The following is a 21,462-nucleotide window of genomic DNA, read 5'->3' on the forward strand; positions in this document are numbered from 1 at the left end:
TCACTCCAATATCTGTCTAGAGCCCAGCTCAGGGAATAATGTAGGACTGGAAGGCTTTCTGCCTCTCCCAGGCACTGTGGCTGCTCCACTGTCCCAGCTGGTAAGGCTATAGGCTGCGGACAAGTACTGCAGTTTCAAGTCCCCACACTGGTGAGCCTGTTCTTGCCATCAACCAACACTCTGGCTCTAAGCCCCAGGCAATCGCTTAGGAGATACTGACCTACTGCAGCACAGGGAAAGGAAATAGATGATGCATAGTTTGGAATAACTGCTGCCAAAGGGATGGATGGACAAGACTGCCCACTGAGCTTTAGGAAGCATTAGAAAGCTCTAGGTTTATGTAGGCAAGTGCTAGCTGAGGCTCTGGATGTCAATTGGCTCAGGAACCCAGCTCCTTCGAAGGGAAATCTTTTTTCTATTGTCAGGAAAACCCCAAACTGTGTTCTCTTCAGTGCTGGCCGGGAAGAAGCTCTAAGAATGTTCCCAAGAGGCACACTTTGTACTGGCAAGAGAGATGGATGCAGCTCCTGACTCTGGACACTGCACTCTGGCTAGTGCAAGCCAGTGCCAAGGAATATCTGAAGACTCTGTCTAGAACAGCTGATTGTAGTGTCTCACATGTGATCTGGGCCAGGTCAGGTTGTCCCTCATGCTCTGAAGCAAGGCTGACAGGAAGGCAGAGACACCAAGGCCTGGCTTTCACAGGAACATTGGGCTTTCTGTTTCTGCCCACATAGGAACTAGTTCCTTTTGTTATAAGGGTATAGCTCAGCGGCCAGGCCTCCTCCATCCCTGGCCACATATGACTTGGCTCTTGCTGCCCTGGGGCTCGGGGAATCAGCCAGAGAATTCACCCTAGGAAGCCAGACTGAAGGCCAAGAGCAGTGAGAAATGCACCCACACCAGCTGGCAGTAGGGCTGGAGGCCTCCGCCCTAGACACAAGGTAAACAGGAGCTGCAGAAAGCAGCAGGCAGGCTGGCATTCTGAGCAGAGCTGTGGTCACACGGTACCATGAGAACCCTGCCCTCTGCAACAAGATGAGCACTGCCCCAAGAAAAAAAGTTTAGAATTCAGGTGGGTAAGGTCTGTCTAGGTGTGAACACATTTCCTATCCTATTAGAAAACTACTCAGGTTGCTTTTTAGTGTCTTGGCAAAGCAAAGTAACTTGTATCTGTACACACACACAACTCACAGTCAACGTTGGCTGACTGAGTACACATCCTAGGGGAATTTAGGCAGCTTTTTTTATTTTTCCAAATGGACTTCGGAGATCTTTCCTAGCGTCTAGACCTGGACTGTCTATACAAAGGCCAGTCAGTACCTATGCTACTGTCAGTCCCACCGACTAGTTGTGTAGGTTAGTGTAGATGATGCTGGTGGTTGCCCCTCTTGGGGTACAGGACAGAAGAAAGGGCAGCCTAGGGTAGGATCACTGAGACAGTGGACTGCTGAACCTACCCTCTAACCCCACAGGTCTTCCTTCCTGCTGATCCAGTCATTCTCACTTGTACTGACCTGAGATCCTGGTTCTTAGGGGTGGAAATTCTCTGAGATTGTTAGGGAACCCAGTGCAGCAGGACAGTGGTACACATGCATGCCCTAGAGCTCTGTCAAGTGATGAACTCCTTCACTGTGGTAACCAGCAGAGGGGAGGGGTTCTGATTCTCCCCAGAGTTCTGCTTAACCCTGGTTTATTGGTAAGCTTTCCACAGCACCTGGCCTGAGATATGGACAGGGCTGGGTGGGACCAGCACATTCTGCAGCCAACGTGGTTGTTAACCTTCTTGTGAAATGTTTCTGAGCAGCAGCTATGGGTTGGACAGACTTCTCTTATAGCTCAGAGCTAACCTTCCATTATAAAGAGTGATAAGGGCTATGAATGGATGGACCTAAAGGCAGAGAGGTTCTGGCCCAGTCTTAATGTGCGGAAGAACGTATACTGGGGACAGAGACAGTAGAAAGAGGAACGGAGAGGGAGAAGGAAGTGAGGAGAACAGGGAGAGAGGCGAGATAGATAGATAGATGGAGACAGAGAGAGAGAGAGAGAGAGAGAGAAGAAAGGAAGGAAGGAAGGAAGGAAGGAAGGAAGGGAAGAGAGGGAGTGGAGTAGAGGAGAGGAAAGGAGAGATCATACATTGGCTTCAGAGAGATTCAGGAAACCAACTACAAATCTGGACCAAATAAATTCCTCAACTTCTCTGGGTTCTTTGAAACTAGTTTCCTCTCAGGTGAAATGGAAAAAAACCCAGAGCCCTCTTGTGAGGCAGCTGGGTGGATGAAGGTGAGTGTTGGGGACCAGGCCTGTGACAAAGCCAGAGAGTTGTCTGAACTGTTACTGTGGAGAGTGGCCCTCTACTGGCCTAGCATCTTGTGAACCCACAGGAAACTGCCACTTTCAGTTTTCCAGAGGGGGGGGGGGGGGACATGCAATCTGGAAGAACACTTGACTTCTAAAGATGCCAGGAACAGTGTGTGGTGCATGGGGTGACCACAGTCATGGTCTGGCTACTGCCTCCAGACTACATGGAGAGGCATAGGAGTTGAGAGCTGGGGTCCCTGCTTCCACAGATCTCATTTTGATCCACAGTTGTAGCTCCCAATCAGATATGTGCACCATGTCTCCTGGGAGTCTGTGAAAAATGCCAGCGCAGCCCAGGCAACCAGACCCAGGCTGAGGGTACAGCGGAGGGGATGTGGGACAAGGCCCAAGTAGCCAGCTCTGAAACTGCAGAGGATTCTGACATAGCCTGGTGTGGACAGTGCTGCAGGGCTTTGAAGTCTAATGGTTGAACTTTGACCCCTGAAGTGTGATCATTTGGGAAGTTCAAGGAGAGATGGGCATTGGGGGCCTGTGGCAGGGCCAGGCCTTTAAGCAACTCTATTCCCTATCCCAGGAGCAAGCTGAACCCTTCTGTTTAGTCTTCCAGCTCCAAGCAGGCCCTACCCCCGAGAAAGCAAGCTTGCTTTTCCGCTGCCTTTCTCAGTCCACTCTGCTGTCCACCCGGAGGGAGCCAGGCAGCAGCCTGCTACAGCACTCCACTCAGGGCACTCACTGGCCTCAGATCTGGCTGCATGTCTGTCCTCTGTCCCATGCAAGTATTGAGAGAGACAAACAGACAGGTCCTTCTGGCCCACAAAATTGACTTTGTGGTGGAATGAGATCAGGTTTCCTGTGGTTACTGTGGGCTCCCCATTCCCTTTAGGGTGGCTAATGGAGAGACGGGGAAAAGTGTGAAACCTAGAGCAGAGCCCCTCTAGATAGACACAACTGTTGTTCCTTGGCAACGACTTGTTGACAAGGACTTAATTTAGAAAATCTATATCCTCCCTAGGCTCTTAGCGGTAGCTCCAGGTACTTTTGCTGGGCTGTGGGGTGCAGTCGCTGAAGAGTTGGACCAGGGGGTCTGGCTGTCCCTAGAAGGAAGACACAGGGATTGGGACCAGGATCCAGTGTCTTCCTCTTGCTGCCTGGCAGCTCCTGTTGCCTGCCACTTGGGAGAGAAGAGGGAAGTAGGAAGCTGCAGGGTCAGCTGTGTCTGAGTGCAGACACAGCATCCAATGCTGTGGATAAGGGTCCTGTGCCACGGGGAAGGGGGACGACAATGGACGGACACAGACCCTGAGCCCCCTGTTTTCTCACAGGGAGTAGGCCCCTAGCTGGAAGAATTAAGCTCTTGGCTACTGATGTTATTTTAGTGTTGTTATGGGTGAAGATTTTAATCTATTGGATAATCTGATTTTAAAGAAACCTGTGGAACTGAGGCAGAAGCGGAGAGGTTGTTTTTGTTTGTTTTGGAGAGTAGACGGAAAGAGAACCAGAGTGAAATAAAAAACTGAGGCAAGGAACTGAGATGGAAGAACAAGTTCCATTCTCAGGGAAGACTGTCAGCTTCTGAACACACAGCATTAGTATTCCAGGGAGTGGAGTCAGGACCACACAAAGTCAGAGCTGGAAAGGACCATGGCCAATCCAGTCCAACTCCAGCATCTTAGAGAAGAAAACTGGTCCTGTGGAGAGCTGGGTGGCATGGGACCACAGGCCTCCTGAACTCTGAGACCCCTGGTGAATTGGCCTCAGCTTTTTAGAAAACCAGATGGAGGACAGAGAGGGTTTCTGATCTGAGCCTGGAGCTACCGACTGCCTGTCCCATCTGTGAGTAGTCCAGAGGCAGCCCACAAGAACTGGAAAAGGTAAGAAAGCAAAGTCAAGATCAAATGCTGAGAGGGAGAGGGTGCATTCATAACTTAAGGTCAGCCAAGAACAAAATTCTATTAGGGCAATATGAGAGACCAGTCCTACATGAACTGTATCCGAATCTGAGCTGGCCCCCTGTCCACAGCAGAGACTGTGTGGGGTTTTTAGATCCCCTGGAATCAGATCTACCCAGCTCCCAATTCTAGTTCTTAGTTGCATGACCTTGGGTGAGTTATCTTCCCTATGTATGAACCTCCTTCTGAGTCAAGCCAAGAGAACTGAAACCATTGTAGGACTACCGGTCAGATCTACTGAGAAAACAGATTGTTGGTATTGTTATTCTGACAAAACTTAACATTACCTGGGGTACAGGCCTCTGGATATGCTTGCGGGAGGTTAGCTTGCTGTGTTAATTGAGGTAGGAAGCCAACTGTGGATGCCATTCCTTAGGCAGGGGATCCGGGACTGTATAATGAGAAAGGGAACTGTGCAGCAGCAAGCATTTACTTATCCCTTTCTGCTTTCTAATTGTTACCAATTGCTTCAAGCGCCTGCCCATTCACCCTGCTAGGATGGACTGTATGTACCCTTGAATGTGAGTCGCTTCTCCTTTAAGTTGCCTTTATCAGAGCATCCCGCCACAGCAACAGGAAAAGAGATGAAGACATAAGACAGATGCGGTGGAACAGTGGACCTATGTGTGCCCTGTCTCCTCACAGGCACACTGCAGCATGGTTCCTGTGGGAGGCTACCATTGAGGCTATCAGAGGGGGCCATTACTGGCTCCTCGAGTTGCCTTTAATAGAAGTGCCCTATTTAAATACAAGCCTCCATTTAGAAGCAGATCCTAGATGGCTAATCTTCAACTGAAGGCCCTCCCTTTAGAACAGAAGAGCCCTGGTTACCTTGGAATCTACAAGACCATAGCCTTCTCTTAGCAAGCTGTTGGCTGGGGCATCTTTTTGAGGGAGACTTCATGCTCCTGTTATCACTAATCAAAGCAGGAAACCCCAAGCTCAGTTGGCCCCAAGCTCACCAGACTGAAGTGGCAAGACTCCTTGATAATGGGGAAATCAAGGTGCTACAACTGTGACTAGGTGTACTGAGTAGAAAAGAGACTCAACGGGACAACAGGGCTGCTTGGCCTTGACACTAAGTTAAAGTAGCCTCAGCTGGTAGAAGGTGGGAGGGAGGCTTCTTGCCAAGCCAGATGACCTGAATTTGATCTTTGGAACTTACCGGTAGAAAGGAAATATTTATTTAATAAATAAAGCTTGCCTGAAGATCAGAGAGTAAAACCTTACAGACCAGGCAGTGGTGACACACACCTTTAATTCCAGTAGCCACACTAGTTTGCCATAGCAACTGGGCAGTAGTGGTGCATGCCCTAGAGAGGAATATAAAACAGGAGGAGACAGCTCTCATACAGAGTCTCATTCTGAGATTCCTGGAGGCAGGATCGCCATTTTGGACTGAGGTAGGGGTAGAAGCCAGTGGCTGGTTGTTTTGCTTTTCTGATCTTCAGGGTTGAACTCCAATATCTGTCTCTGGGTTTTTATTAGATGTGCTATAGGAAAGAACTGATTCCCACAAGCTATTCTCTGACTGCCACACAGATACAGACAGACATACACACGAATAAATATAAAATTGAAATGCAAAAAAACAAAGTAGCCTCTCCCTGATCTGTTTAGGGCATTAGGGTGGGCACCTGCCAGGAGAGGCCACATTAATAATAGCACTGTCTTAGCAAAGCCTGTGCTATTCTTTACGTTACAAATGAGCCCTGAAAGTGTCTTTGGCAGTTTGACTTGGCTAGTCAAGCCCTCTCCCTTGAGGGCCAAGAAGAATCTCTTCAGTTTTTCTGTTCTCTTTCTCCAGAGACCTGCATCATGAAGACAGGTTTAATTTCCCAATTTCTGCCAGGTCAACCCCTTCCTCAAATGGGGTTCATGGCATAGCAGGCTCAACCCTGGAGCCTTGCCCTTTGGTGAGAGACCAAGAGGCCTAGAATTGGAGACTAGCAACACAGGCAGAGAGGTGCACCAGTGAGGACAGCCAGCAGCTCAAGGATGTCCAATTCTGCTTTGGTCAGGGCTCAGCCTAGGCAGGTGTCCTCAGAGGTCTGTCACATCCCATCAGACTGAGGACATGAAAGGCAGTGACCTGTCCTAGATCAGGGACCATCACTGTATTTGCAGGGGACCCTCAGCACCTTTATAAAAAGCCCTTTCTCAGGTGCCTTAAGTTATCCCTGAGACCTCCCCCATGGGTGCACAGCAAAGGCCCAGGACTGCACCCCAGCTGTTGCCTCCTGACACATTTGCTGGAAGGTGGTTCTCATTCTTTCTGCTGCTTTTGCACCACTCCCATCAGGCTATAGCTCTTGTCAGCAACTTCTCTTGATAGTGACTTTGAAGTTAAGGGAGGAGAAAAGCAAGGAGTTTCTCCTCGGTTGGTAATCTCTTCTGATACCTGAGATGCTAAGGTATCAGAAGAGGCCCCACTGCTGAGAGAAGAGGTCCATAGTAAGGTGGGACCCAGGAGGGCCTACTTACTGGTTTTAGAGGATTTGCTAAGGGGGAAGGGGAGCAGGCCATGGCTGCTGAGGTCCTGATGAGTCTCTGCCAATGATGTCCTTTCTCTTTCTCTCCCTGGACCTGAGGCAGCCAGCTGGAGGCTTCCTCAGCTAATATGAGGAGCGATGTTTCAGACACTGTGGAACATGCTGACGTCAGGGTTCTAAGAAGTGAGGCTGGCACTGGATGCCAGCTTTAACCCAGGGCTGCTGGGGAGGTTGAGGGAGGTGAGGAAGGACATCAAGGGGCACTCTTCACTTCCCTATTATCCACTGCCTAGTTTTCTATTGGAGCACAGGCTCCTTAGCCTGCTCTGTGCCCCATAGGCAGGAGGAAGACAGAGATGTGGGCATCCTGTGATTAGGTGTTGTCTGAAGAAACTGAGGGGAGGGGGCTGTGAGTAGACATGGGGCTCATTTTGCTGAGGTCTTCTACAGAAATGAGAAGCCTCTGTTTACCATGGGGTTGTCTGCATCCTGGGGCCTGTGCTTAGCATCTGTTGCTCGCGAGTCCATTTAACCCTTCCAACACACCTAGAGGGAGGTGCCTTTGTCATTTCTCCTTTATGGGGACAGGCTAGCCAACAATTAGGTGGCAGAGCCAGGACTGGACTTCTGGACTGCCTGACCCTAAGACTTGTGTTCCTGATTACCAAGCTGCATTGTCACCTAAGAAGAGAACATTACCAGGAGGGGATGCCACTCTAGATCATAGACTAAAAATGGCGTGTTACCTTAACTGTCACTGAGTACAATTGCCATACAAATCCTGAGCTGTTACTGAAGGACAAGATGACTCACTGGGTATGAGCCTTGCTCCCAGGCAGGGATTTTTTTTTTTTTTTTAAAAAAGCCAATTTCTCAATAGGGAAACCTAGGAATGATGAGAGGTGACTGGTGGGCAGGGTCTGTAAGTAGTCTCTGTGTTCTGTCTAAAAGGCAGGTATGGACTTTGTTAGCCTCATTTCATGGTCAGAGGCAGGTTAAATTCCTGATGCAAGGCCACCACCCAGGATAGCCCAGAGGTAGAACTCTGCCCTGTGATTGGAAACCAACTGTTCAGGCTGTCCACATTCACTCAGAGGAGACATACGGTCCTTCCAGGTTTCTTCTGAGATTGAGTGCCACCCCTTTCCCATGAGAATTTTACATGTAGGCTGCGAGGCACCTACACATGGGAGGCACGGGTCACCTGAAGCCTCGGGGCCAGCTTATCTGAAGGTGGAGAGGACCCTGTCTTCAGGTAGAGCTCTCTCAGGAAGCCAGCAACTGTCACCTGGCACTTCCAGGGCACGGGAAGCACAGATCCTAACACCGAGGCCCACCAGGAAGTTGTGGGCATGTGCCCTGCATTCCATGTTGGGGAAATCAGGGTCACATTCCTCAGAAAAAAACAAGTTATTGGACCTGTAGCTAATGAGAGGATTTCTACTTCAGTGCCAAGAATATTAATTTGACACCTGCAAACTGTGTCTGACAAAAAGGATTCAGATAATGTCTACAAGGGCAGGCAGAAGGGAGGAAACAGCCTCTTATCCTTAATAAAGGAAGACTAGACAATGCACACCAGAGGGGTGTGGCCTACCAATCTGTCACTCTGGCAGAACTGAAGAACAATGGCAGTCAAGACACTCTATAGTGAGGCCACTGGCTAACAAGACTGAGAGACAGAGCATAGGGATGAGCTAAGTCTCTGAGCTCTGTCTTCCCCATGCCTGGCTCTTGCATCATCAACACCTGGGTACACTCTGTCTCCTGGGGTTAGTGCATCTAAACCAGAGTGAGGAATAGAATATAAATCACAGGGTTCATCACAGTATTATTGAGAGAAAAAAGCATTTGCAACAGAGATGACAAATAGATGTCCTAAATATACAAAGAGCTTCCTAAAATCAATAAGCAAAGAGAACAAAGGATTTAGGGCTGAAGTGGGAGGGGCCTTTTCAAAAACTAAAACATTTCATACTGAACTGAGAATCTGAACAGAACAAGGGGGAAAAGGGCAATGATCCGTCTAGAGAAATCAGGAGAAAACCCAAGTGCCAACCTCCCCAGGGGGAATCCATACTTGAGGGGACATGGGCACGGCAGTTAAATAGTTAAGGGGATGGAGCTTGGCCTCAAACAGATCTGGTTTTGAGTTTAGGTTCCAGCATCTCTTAGTTGTGGGCAAGTTAGAGTCTTAGTTTTTTTGTGTGTTGCAAAATGGAAATAACAGAGCTACTCCCTTCCCCAGAACTGCTCTGAGGTTTTCTAACAGCTACAACCAGAGTCCAGCATGGTCTGTGAACCCCAGGCAGCCCCAGGGTGACCAGGGTAGAGCAGTGCCTAGAAAATCTGGAAAAACCTATCAGGAAACACTTCTTGTATCTCCTACAGAGGACCCAGGAGGAAGGGACTCCCACTGCCAAGTCCACAGTGTGACCTCAAGGTTAAAAGACCAGGAAGGTCTATTCAGGAACAGCATCCTGGTGAAGACTGAGAGCAGGCACAACCTGACTCACCACTGATTAGCAAGGACCCCAGATCCCGTGAGAGAGGCAGGAAAGAGAGGCCATTCTCTCATAGCAGCCCCACCCCCAACTGTCCCCAAGATCAGCTTTAATTCTCTCCTCATGAGGCCAACAAGATGTGCCCCCAAAGCCCTGACAACATTTGGCACTTCAGCAAATCGAGTTTCCACAGCCGCAACCTGAACAGAGCAGTTTAATGGACTGTATCTCCTGTGCTCCCACTAAACACATCACACACAAAAGCCAATTCCAAGCAAAGGCGGCTGGATGGGATTAAACAACTCAATTTAAAGGACTGAAAACTCAGCTGCTTCCAGTGAAGTCCCATGGAAAGAGCCAATCAGCAGACTTCTCCCCTTCTTTTTGCTCTCAACTCCTTGATGAGTCACTCCTAGCTCACAGGCAGAACTGGGCCACACATCCACCTGGGTCTCAGACTGCAAGGGGCAGCAGGGTGGGAAGAGAAGAGGGTGTATGTGGGCAGGAGGGGCCAAAGGTGTGCACAGACCATCTGTTTGGGATTTTTCTGGAAATGTAGAGAGCATGAGAGGACCAGGAGGGTGATACCTGCCTGCTGGCTTTTCTCATCAACCCAGGTTCAAGAAAGCAAATCCAGGTTGCAGGACAGTACCTAGGGCCCTAAGTGAGCCTCATAACAAACAGCCCAGGGAAGACCAAGCTGCATCATTCCAAAGAAGTCGAGCAACGTCTCCTTCTCCCAACACCAGTCCTGTCCTCCCCCATGACCCTACTGCACAAGTCATAAGCCTACTGTTATGTGGGGACAAGGCTCTACCATCCCTCAGTGATGAGAGCCCAGAAAAGGGCAACGGCTACATCACAGCTTAGACCAGCAGCATCCAAAACACAGCCAGAAGGACCGATCTTGGAAACAGGCATACCTGCCCCTTGGCTAAGAGACAGGGGAGCCTTAAAAAGAAACCCCTGCCCAAACTCTGGAGCCAAGGATGCCAAGAATGAAGGTAGAGTAATGGTGAGTTGGAGTGCCCTGCTCCCACAAAGGCCACCCTCTCCTTTTCACACTAGAAGTTCATGATGGCCCCAGGAAGCAAGGCTTTGGGACCAACTTTAAGTGGGTGGCCCAACTGGTGTGCAGTTGAAACAATACAACCACACAGCCCTTTACATACATCTATTTCATTCCAAACAGAGGTACTACTGCTATCCTCATCAGACAGAGGAGGAAACCGAGGCAGAGGAGTCTGGGCAGCAAGGCAGGGCCATACCTTGTCCTCAGGCAGGTGACCCCAAAGCCACACTCACAACTATCTTCCAGGGCAAACAAACTCAGGTAAAGTTATAAACTCATGTCCTGGCCCAAGTGTTCCAGAACAGCCTACAGAAGAAATAGCCTTTCTTGAAAGGCTAACATATATGGTTTAAGAGCACAGCAACCAGACAACCAGACGAGCACATCTAATCTGAAGACCCCCACAGCTCACTAAAAGGAAGGCAGGGTAACGTGTTTCATAAAGAAGGCTGGCCTTGGGGACCTACCTCATCGGATTCATCAGATAACGTCTGAAGTAGGATAGGGAACAGGCTGTCTGTGTGCCGGAACATCTGGAGAGCAGAGAAGGGGGTACTTATGAGTGCCCTGCTCCAGAGTCTGCTCAATGCAGACTATACGCTACAGGTCTGTTATGCCCCCTGTCCCCTCCCTAGCCCGCAGCACCTCATAGCACCTGCCACTCTTCTGCTTGTCAGGCTTTCTCTAAATGGCCACGTCCCCAACACTGCGTGTGGGCAGGCTCTGAAAAGCCAAGGAAGACCTTTAGATGACCACTGGCCTTCTGAGGAGCTGGGTTCAAGCTCACCTTGCGGGGAGTTTTGATGTAAAGATGGTAGAGCCACTTCAGAACGGCAATCCTGGTCATCATTCCAATGGCTGTGTCACTGAGGTGGCAGTTCAGGACTTGTACAATCCCGTCCAGGTGCAGGGTCACTGGAGCCCTGTCAGTGCTGCGGGCAAGACCAAAAAGAAGCCTGGAATCATTCTCTCCCCATGAGCTGCAGCACCCCTGGTCTGTACACTCAAAAGCATATTTCAACTCCACTGTCCTGGGCACTGGCAGGAAGCTAAGCAGATGGCCCTCGTCTGGCTAAGTCCAGTGGCTCCAAGGTGGGCTTGCTTCTGTTTATTTCCTTCTGCCCTTTATGAAGGAGCACAGTGTGGGTGAAGCTATGCTGTCCACATGGGGAGAAGGCCATTCTGTTGGACTCCTAGTCACTTCACCTTCCTCTCCCCAGCACCACAGACTCAACAGAGCTGGCCGAACCTCTGATTTGAACATCCTGTATGTTTAGCATCCTCAGTGCACCATGCCAGTCCTCTGCTGATGAAACCAAACTAACATATCTAATGGCACAAGGACAGGTCCCTGAAACACTCTGTGGCATCTGAGACCCTTTGCGGGCAAGTGAAGACCAATAGGCAAGTGAGAATGAGGACTGCTCTGCCATCCTGCCACCCTTGTACCCGGCACAGAGCATCCTAGAGAGAAGCAAAAGGGCTGCCTTTGAAGTAGAACTGCTCTTTGGGACTGCGGATGAGGTGGGGACCTGCCTGAGAGACTATAAGATTGTATAGACAGTGCTGTAGTTCAAGTCAGGGTTGGAGGTCCCACACACTGACGCTCTCTGGTCTCCACTGACAGAAAGGGCACAGAAAGCAACCTGGGGAAGGCCAAGTGATGCTCAGAGACTGAGAAGCTCTACTCAAACTGGCTGTCCTGGAACTTATCAGAGATCCATCTGCTTCTGCCTCCTGAGTGCTAGGATTAAAGTCCAGCAGATCCAGTAAGGCTGGATTTTAAGGAGGGACAGTAGGGGCAGGAAACTTTAGAAGTTGGGGGGCTTCTCTTCTATCATCATATCTATCATACTGCATTTCCCCAAAGTGATGACAGTGCAGGCTGCATTGTCCACTGTCCACCTATACAAATGGTCTTTCTTCACCTTTCCAGGCTACTCAATTATTCATCTGCACCAAGAACTTGATGGCTGTGCATTCCTCACAAGCCTGCAGATTCTGAAGCTCATGTGTTGTGACTAAGGGGTGTGTCTCAGTAACAGCTGGGCAGAATCCCTGTTTAATGCACTTTTATGGTCCCCTGGTGCCTGTTTCATTCCCAGGGACGAGATGATCTCAGTATGTGACACAGTGACAGAACTCAGAACAGAGCCTCGGCACAGAGAAAGGCAGTCACTGTGCTTTTCCAGGAACCACATGGCTAGGTGTTTCTGATGGCTTTTGAGCATTTCAAACCGTCAAGGCTTTGGCAGCAAAGATAGGCAGAACCAGGGTGGCAGAAATGGTGGCCAGTCAAGCCCTTTATCACTCTGTTCTGCTCTCTGTCCAACATAAACACAGTTGCACCACAGATGGGCTTCTACGGTGTCTAGTTTCTAAGTCAAAATTAGCTTTCATGTTTTAACTAAGCCAACACAATAGTATATCAACATACAACCAATAAGCTGAACATAAAGATCACCAACGAGATGCTCTACATCCTCCTGGGGTCCTAGCCTTTGAAATCTAGCAAGCATTTTCCATCAGCAGCACATCCCAGGTCAGGGGGCTTGGCAGCCAGCACAGAAATCCACGCTGGCTCTTATGATTTCTTCATACTCCATCTTTCTCTGGAGATGGCCAGAGCTTCCTGTTTCATAGCCAGGTCTTGGTTTTCTGAATCCTGGGCTGGCCTCTTGTAGAGTCCTTTCTGGAGTGAAGCCCGAGGTTTGGCTCTCTGGGCTACAGTTGCTGTGGCTAGAATATCTGTCTCAGTGATGAAGTAGATGCCTGCTACAGTTTGAGGCCTCAACAGCGCAGGTGGATATTCAAGAATAGCTGCCTTTTTCAGCCATACTTTGATAGTGCTCTTCTCTAGGGTCTGCAGTAGGTCCTTTCTCCAGGAGCAACAGGGTGTTCAGGATCCGCGTCTGACGACTACTGCGACATCTCAGCTGAACTAGCCCCCGGCAGTGCCTTCAGGTGGTGCTGTGTCAAGCCCACACAACAAAGGGAGCAAACTGGCAGCATTGTTAGCTCTTTAATGCTGCCCTCCCCCCCCACTCCAAGCAAGGTCTAATCCTCTATCAACAACCATGAGGTCATGGACGGGACCTCAAGGTTCATGCACCCAATCTGGTCCAGAGGCAGTGTCAGATCCATCAAAGCCAAGAGGCCAAGTGCTGAGAACGCATTCCCTTAGCTGGAGACATCCTTTGGGGTCCTCTCCCCTTGGCTAGCTCAAGGGGAAGGTCACGGGGAGCAGCTGCACACTTATCTTAGTGCCTAGCAAAGGAAGGTCAGGATCCCATCTGTCCTTGAGCAGGCAGCTCTCAGCTGCTCTCCTGGGTGGTGCTGGTTGCTGAGTCTCCCTGTGCTTGTAGGGAGCAGGGGTTGTGGGGCACTCCTGGGGGCAGGAGTGCTCACACAAAGTGATTAGCTTTCCCGACTAGGCCAAGGACAAGCCTGAGACGTAGTGTCCTCTGCTCTGGCTAACCCATCAGGAACAGAACTGTGCTCACAGGAGGTTTAAAATACATTTTCATACCGGTTCCAAAATGTCTAGACGAGTCACTCCTGAGAGCTTCTGAGTTATTTCAAGGTGTCTTCGGCAAGCATTTTTTTGGTACAGCATCTCCTAATGAGTCTTACACGTACATGCATTACAAGGTTCGTGTGCACGGCACTGCTGCAGCTTAAAGCACAAACTTGCCCTACCATGCTTCTGATGTCATCAATACACAACCACCTAGTCAGCGGTTCTCTCTGGGGAGGGGGTTAGCTGTATTTCTGTAGTGTTTAACTTTCTATTCTATTTATATTATAGGTGCGATCAAATTGTAGGAAAGGCAACTCTAAAGAGAGCTTATGAATTCAACATTGTCTTTTTACATATTCTTTTCAATCAGCAGTCCTTCAAAGTTGGGCAGCACTGACTTCTAGGCTTTTCTGCTGGTTATGGTATAGGGCAGCCAACCACACTAGGAGAACAGTCCTGAATGGTCACTGATGACAGCATAGCCCTTGGCAAGGCCCTAGCTGCCAGGTGGAAGTCTGCACACCTGTCCAAAAACCTGCCATAGGCATCAGAGAGGCCAATGTGCAATCATTCTATAGCTACCAGCAATTCATCAAGCAAATGCTGGTGCTGGGGAGCCAGACAGACGAGCTTGGATTTGCACCTCCTCACTAATTTGCTGGGTGGCTGCCAGCAAGACTTAACCTCTGTCCTGCCTCCTTATTTTGATGATAGGGATAAGGAGGGTCTTGTGATAACCAGTGAGGCTAAGTGTGACCAAGTACTTGCTGTCTGCCAGGCACTGTTCCAGGCTTTTCACATACTTTAACTCATTTATATCCCATTCCCCTCTGGGGTCAATGCTGTCACACCCCCCCTCCAGTTTATACCCACGGGAGGCAGGAAGTGAACGGGGCCCCTTTCTCTTCAGAGGAAGGGATGCACCTGGTATGCAGAAAGATAGCAGTGGAGAAATCTTCCCTCTGCTGTTGTCTTGCTTTCTACCATGCTTCCTCCATTCTGTTGCCTTTCCTTTCCATCTCTCCTCAAGGAGGCCCATTTTCAACTTCCCACAAACCTCCTGCACTGTGGAGGTTAGAGGAGTTCAGACCCCTTGACTGGTGTTCCTTGACTGCCTACTCACCTGTTTGCTGAGTCTCTTGGCGGCTAAGCCTGGGCCCCACACAGGGAGAGGAAGGCATCTGTGGTCTCTCAATGCTTTGGACTCCCTGTATCCAGTCTGATCCCTGACCAGCTAATGGACTCAGAATTTAATGCGGATGTCTGTTTTCCTAGGAGAAGGGTCCACAACTTCATTAGGCTCTCTAAGGACTGGTGATCACTTAGAGGCTAAGGACTAGAGAGTCTTCCTTCTAGCCACGATTCTTAGCTGGCCACTTGTGCAGGGCTCTGGGTAGGCAACACATCTACAAGATGGGAGGGCAGGTTGCTTAGTGTCAGCCTGTGCAAGCTCAGTGGCCTTGGAGGGAGCAGGCCAGAGGCTCTGAGAATCTAGCCTGTTCTCACAACTCCTATGGCTGCATCCTTCTTTGCACAGACTGCAGGCCGTGATGCTTTCACAAGATGATCCTCCTACCCCAGTGTAGTTTGCAATAATTTTCTGTTTTGTTTTCAAAAGGTTGGATTCTGGGTGACTGGTATAAACTAAACCTGGTTCCAGATAGCTGGTTTGTGACCTGAACACAGGAACTGAAGTCTCTGTAGGCCCACCCAGCAGAGCAGAAGTTTTTTAAAAGACAAGCAAGGTGGTAGAAGGTCATGCTACCGTGTAGTCCATCAGTCACACACTGTCTCTGCTTCCTCCTTCATCCTACTGTCACTCCCTGAAGCATGACAGTCTCTGAAGCGCAGTCTTTCTGGCTACAAGTGGCAGCACATAAATCTCCTCCCTGACCCCGCCACTCCTACATATGCTGCTGGCTTCCAAAGCCTCCATGTCCAGTGCTGAAACCTCCAGAATCCACATATCCCCTGCACCTCTGTCCAGACCTCCAACCCTGAGTTCCAAAACCCAGTGTCTATGCTAACCTACTTCCCACTGGGGATGCCTAGCAGCCTCTGGGGCTACGTCTAGAGTGCCTGTCATGCCTGTTCTTCCTTCTAGCCCAGCTTAGGGATGTACCAGAACATCCTGGGTTTAGTTTTAGCTAAACATCTAGACATTTCCCTTCCTGTTCCTCTCATTTGTTCCACCCTGCCCATCAGGAAAACTGCCAAGCCTACTTTTCAAACACATTTCCCATCCTGCCAGCTCCTCAGTCTCAGTCCCTTCTCCCCAGCCACCCTGACCCTCTCCTAAGTCCGTTTTGTATGGAGCCACCCTTTTCCCCACCTTTCTTCATCCCTAAAATAGATATGATGCTGCCAACCCTCAGACTAGACACCAGCAAGCTCTCAATGGTCTGACATAAGGTGAGCACAGAGCCTGGCTGCAGGAGCACGTTCATTAGCCACAGTGGCTTGACCCTTAATCCTCTGTGCAACCAGTCTCCTCTACAGCACTGCTGTCTCCTGGAAACCTGATGGCTACTTTGTTGTCTCCCATTAAAGTGTGTCAAAGTGAGAGTTACATTTATGATCTGCCTCTTTAACTCAGAACCTATGGGGACAAGCCCAGGCAGGTACTCTAGAAATGTATGACAAGCAAGAGAAAGTGAGTGGGTGACAGGCATTTACTCTCCTGTTGCTCATTGTGGGAGGCAGCATTGGGGTACACAGTTACTTAATTTAGTACCTGTGAGCTTAGAAATGATCGTTGAGTCTTTAGGGATAGCAACACATTAAACATGATATAGAAGGGAGATCCCAAGGGCTGAGAAGAGCCTCCTGGAGTGGAGTGGGCATGTTCTCCTCAGGCCCAGGTTCAATGTTAAGTTTAGGGAAAATTCACTACATGGGAATTGCCACCCACACAGCTTTATTAGGTAAGCCAGGAGACTCAGCCCAGGACAGGTCGCTCACTAGGAGATTCCATCACCCTACAGAAGCAGGCTGGAAAGGCAGAGGATGACTTTGCTTCCTGGCCTGCACTGCCCCCCTGTGGAAGCCCATGCTATGGCAGCCTTCCTGGGAGAGAAGGTTGAAGAAAGTCTGCACCTAGATCTACCATGGTCATGATTCTGATTGCTGAGCCCTTCCTGCCTCCCACGCCTCTCCTGCCTTGGATAAGAAAAAGGCTCTGGGTGAAGGCATCTGCAGCCTCATGGCTATTACCACATGACTTGGCTCCCAATCTTTCTCAAGGGCTATCTGTCCAGAGGAACTGGGAAGAGAGGTTTCCATGGATACATCTTTTATATACCAGGTACTCCCCAAACGGTGGCCTCACACAGTTTTCCTTGGGTCTTTGCTGCAGTCTCTTGCATCCAGAAAGATCTAGACCATTGGCTTCATGAACCACTTACCTGGCTGAGGTGAAGACGCCAATGCCACTTCCGAAGCTGGAGTCACAGGAACCACCTGGACCTCCTGGGGAGGAAGAGGAACAAGGTGACACTGAAGCCTACTTGCTCATTTGTAGAAACAACACCCTGGTCCCAGCACCCATACTTCTATTTTCGGCTCCTGAAAAGGAAACCAAGGACCCAGTGCTTCTGCAGTTAGTGCTTAGGGAATAACAGCTAGGTATGAGCATGTCTACTCATGGAGCTCTCACAACTGTGGACACTCATACCGAATATAACTGGGACATTTCAGAAGGGCCTGTAGGCCCAAGGGCAGTGGCTGTGCATGAATTGGGTTATTTAACACTTTAGCCAGCAGGGAATGCAGACAACGTTCACAATGAGACATGATTTCATAACCACCAGGAAGGATAATGTAAAAAGGAAGAAAATTGTTAGTAAGGGTGGGGAGGAGCACAAACTCTTGCGCATTGCTGGGAAATGTGAAACGGTGTTGTCCCTGTGAACAAGGCTGACAGTTCCTCAGAAGTCCCACAATCCTGCTCCAAGAGCGCCACCCAAGAGCAATGGAAAGCTGTATCCCACAGAAGCTGCAGTTTATGGCAATGCAGTTATCTATCATAGTAAAAAGGTGGAAACCGCCCCAATGCCTACGTGTGGATAAACAAAATGAAGCATTACTCAGCAATCAGAGAAGAACAGGTCACAGAATGGATGAACAGCAAAGACATGCTGAGTCAAAGAAGTCAAATTCCAAAAGACTACATACTCAGATTCTATTTTAGGAAATGCCCAGAACAGACAAGTGTGGAGACAGAAAGTAGATTAGAAGTTGCCTAGGGTTGGAGCATTTGGGGTGCAGTGTGATGAGTAAGGGCTTCTTTTAAGGTCATTGAAAATGTTGTAAATTTGGTTGTGATGATTATACAACTTGGTGAATATACAAAACATCAATAAAAGGGTTAAAAATGACTTTGGGAAAGAATTGTGACCTTGCACTCTGCACATGTCCCTCAGCATGTGGCCAACTCAAAACTTTACTATACTTAGCTTTCTGCACTGGCCCTAAGCAGAACAGGGCTGAGATAATTCTGACCTTTTCTTTTGGCACCTAATTAAGTTTCCTGAAGAGCCAAGACACTGTGCATCGGGAAGACTGCCAGTAGAATTCTCTTCTGATCCCAGCTTTGGCCAGAAACTGGTGACAGCTGAGAGCATCAAAGAAAGGAGGAGGGAGGGGAGTCGGCAGTGTGAGGTACTCAGATATAAGGTCAATATCACCAGTCAGTACTGAGCCAATGCAGCCCCAACAGGATGCGCTGCAGACAAAGGACTTCTGCAGCATTGTTCCAAAGCTCCTTCAGCACACAGGGAAGAAACTGTAAGACAGACTCACGTGGAGAAGTGGTCTGCAAAGTGACTGGCCAGCCCTTCCTTCACACGTGTCACAGATTGGAGGTCATTCAGAGGACAGCAATAAGGTGTAGCATGGAGTTTTAGAATCAAAGGGACAGGAGGGGAAATTGGGGACAGTCCGATTAGGAGTACAGTGGAGTCAGCAGTGTCCTACCGAAGTTCTAGACAGCTCAGAGAATGATACAAAAGGAGCTCTTTATTCTTCTGCATTTTTCTCTACACCCAATTATTCTTTAAAGGTGATTTTTTTAAACTTAGGATAATCTATAGACTGTACACAGTACCAGTACTGTGGAGATGAGAAACTGAGGACAAAAGACATTCCATGACATGTTATCAATCAAACAGTATCAGAAGCCTGGAATTTTTCCAGAAAGCCCTATACACACATTGAGAGGGAAGGAGGGAGGGGGGCAGGGAGAGAGAGAGCGAGCGCTGTCTTAGTTTCTGCCTGGGATCTTTGTCATAGTCATCTGTCCCCTGTATTCTCTCTAAATCGTCAGTGCTTCTCAATCAGGCCTGAGTTAAAAATTTATGGACATGGATACATGAAGAAAATTTCTCAACCAGACCAACAGACAAATATCATAAAGAAAAAAACCTGACAGGCTAATTGAAATTGAAAACTGAAGCCCCCCTGCTTTACCAGAGGCCTCTATAACAAAAATCCCAAGTAAGCCCCCACGTGTAGATAGCTAACACTCCCAACCAACTCTCCCTTGTCACCATAATCCTGGACTATAACTCTGGAGGAAGCCCCCATTCCACGAGAGTCCACACCAACACCCAGAACCCCAGGTAAGACCCCAGCCTGCATACTGTCAATACTCCTTCAGTGCCTGGCCAACCTACCCCAAACTCCCCTCCTCTCCTTGTTACTATATCCCGGCTCCCAACTCTGGTGGAAGACACCTGTTCCATCAGAGGCCAGAACCTGTTCCATTAGAGACCCAGAACCCTGGTAGGCTGGTTGCCCACGGACTGAACCCACTTTCTCAGTGCTTGCCCAGCCCCCACCAGACCTCCCCCTCACCCTGCTGGACCAGAGGACATGCAGGCACCAGAACCACAGGTAGTCCACAGCCCCAGCACTGCACCTAATTACACCTATACTAATCACCCCACTCCTGCCCATCACCATATCTCAGCTCCCAACTCCTCTAGTGGGCCATGGCTGGACCAGAGGCCTCACTTGCTGCCAAAACTCCAGCCCCAACTTGGGTAGAGACCTTCTAATCATTCACAGGCTACTCCAACCAGAAGACCAGAGAGGAAACAAAAAACCAAGGAAAAAAACATCCATCCAACAAAGATAAACCAAGAAGTCTGTACCAAGACCTATAATTACCCCAAACCCAGATGCCTGGGTGCCAGTGAAAGAACACAATCAACAACAGCCCAGGCAACATGTCTCCACAGAACCCAATTCTCCTGCTATAGAAAGCAGGAATAGTCCAACATAGCTGAAGCCCAAGATAACAACCTTAAAACCAAATTTATGAAGATTATAGAGGTCCTTAAAGAGGAAATGAAAAAAAAATTCCTTAAAGAAATCCAGGAAAAACCAACCAACCAACCAACCAACCAACCAACCAACCAACCAACCAACAAAAAAAAAAAAAAAAAAACCAGAAGAAATGAATAAATTCCTTAAAGAAAGCTAAGAAAATCTCAGAATAGCTTTAACCGAACAAGTGGAAGACTTGTATGACAAGAACTTTAAATCTTTGAAGAAAGAAATTGAAGAAGACACCAGAAAGTAGAAAGATCTCCTATGCTCTTGGGTAGGTAGAATTAACATAGTGAAAATGGCAATCTTACTAAAAGCAATCTACAGATTCAATGCAATGCCCATCAAAATCCCAACAATATTCTTCACAGATCTCGAAAGAACAGTATTCAACTTCATATGGAAAAGCAAAAAACCCAGAATAGCCAAAACAATCCTGCACAATAAAAGAACTTCTGGAGGCATTACAATCCCTGACTTCAAACTCTAATACAGAGCTATAGTACTGAAAACAGCCTGGTATTGGCATAAGAACAGTCAGGAAGACCAATGGAACTGAATCAAAGACCCAGATATTAATCCACACACCTTCGAACCACGTGATTTTTGACAAAGAAGCAAAAAATATCAAATGGAAAAAAAAAAGAAAGCATATTTATGGTGCTGGCATAACTGGATATTAACATGTAGAAGAATGAAAATAGACCCATATGTATCACCATGCACAAAACTCAAGTCTAAATGGATCAAAGACCTCAACATAAAGCCAGCTGCACTGAGCCTTATAGAAGAGAAAGTGGGAAGTATACTTGAACGCATTGGCACAGGAGACCACTTCCTAAATATAACCCTAGCAGCACAGACACTGAGAGAAACAATTAATAAATGGGACCTCCTGAAACTGAAAAGCTTCTGTAAAGTAAAGGACATGGTCAACAAGACAAAACGAAAGCCTACAGAATGGGAAAAGATCTTCACTAACCCCACATCAGACAGAGGTCTGATCTCCAAAATATACAAAGATCTCAAGAAATTGATCATCAAAAGAACAAATAATCCAATAAAAAAAATGGAGTACAAACCTAAACAGAGAACTCTCAACAGAGGACTCTAAAATGGCTGAAAGACACTTAAGGAAATGTTAAACATCCTTAGTCATCAGAGAAATGCAAATTGAAACAACTCTGGGATTCCATCTTACACCTGTAAGAATTGCCAAGATCAAAAACACTGATGAGAACTTATGCTGGAGAGGTTGTGGGGAAAAGGGAAC

General features: G+C 48.4%; 1 protein-coding gene across 1 annotated transcript in view; it reads right to left on the reverse strand.

Moving 5' to 3' along the window:
• Positions 1–21,462, reverse strand: part of Vac14 (VAC14 component of PIKFYVE complex) — a 109,342-nt gene that overhangs the window by 59,164 nt on the left and 28,716 nt on the right. Inside the window, exons 10-12 of the mRNA XM_075977327.1 lie at positions 17,264–17,327; positions 11,127–11,271; positions 10,807–10,872 (exon numbers count right to left, since the gene is read on the reverse strand). Of these exons, the coding sequence (XP_075833442.1) occupies positions 10,807–10,872; positions 11,127–11,271; positions 17,264–17,327 (275 nt within the window). The remainder of the gene's footprint in view (positions 1–10,806; positions 10,873–11,126; positions 11,272–17,263; positions 17,328–21,462) is intronic.

Source organism: Microtus pennsylvanicus, chromosome 6 (assembly GCF_037038515.1).
Source record: "Microtus pennsylvanicus isolate mMicPen1 chromosome 6, mMicPen1.hap1, whole genome shotgun sequence".
Classification (NCBI taxonomy): Eukaryota; Metazoa; Chordata; class Mammalia; order Rodentia; family Cricetidae; genus Microtus; species Microtus pennsylvanicus.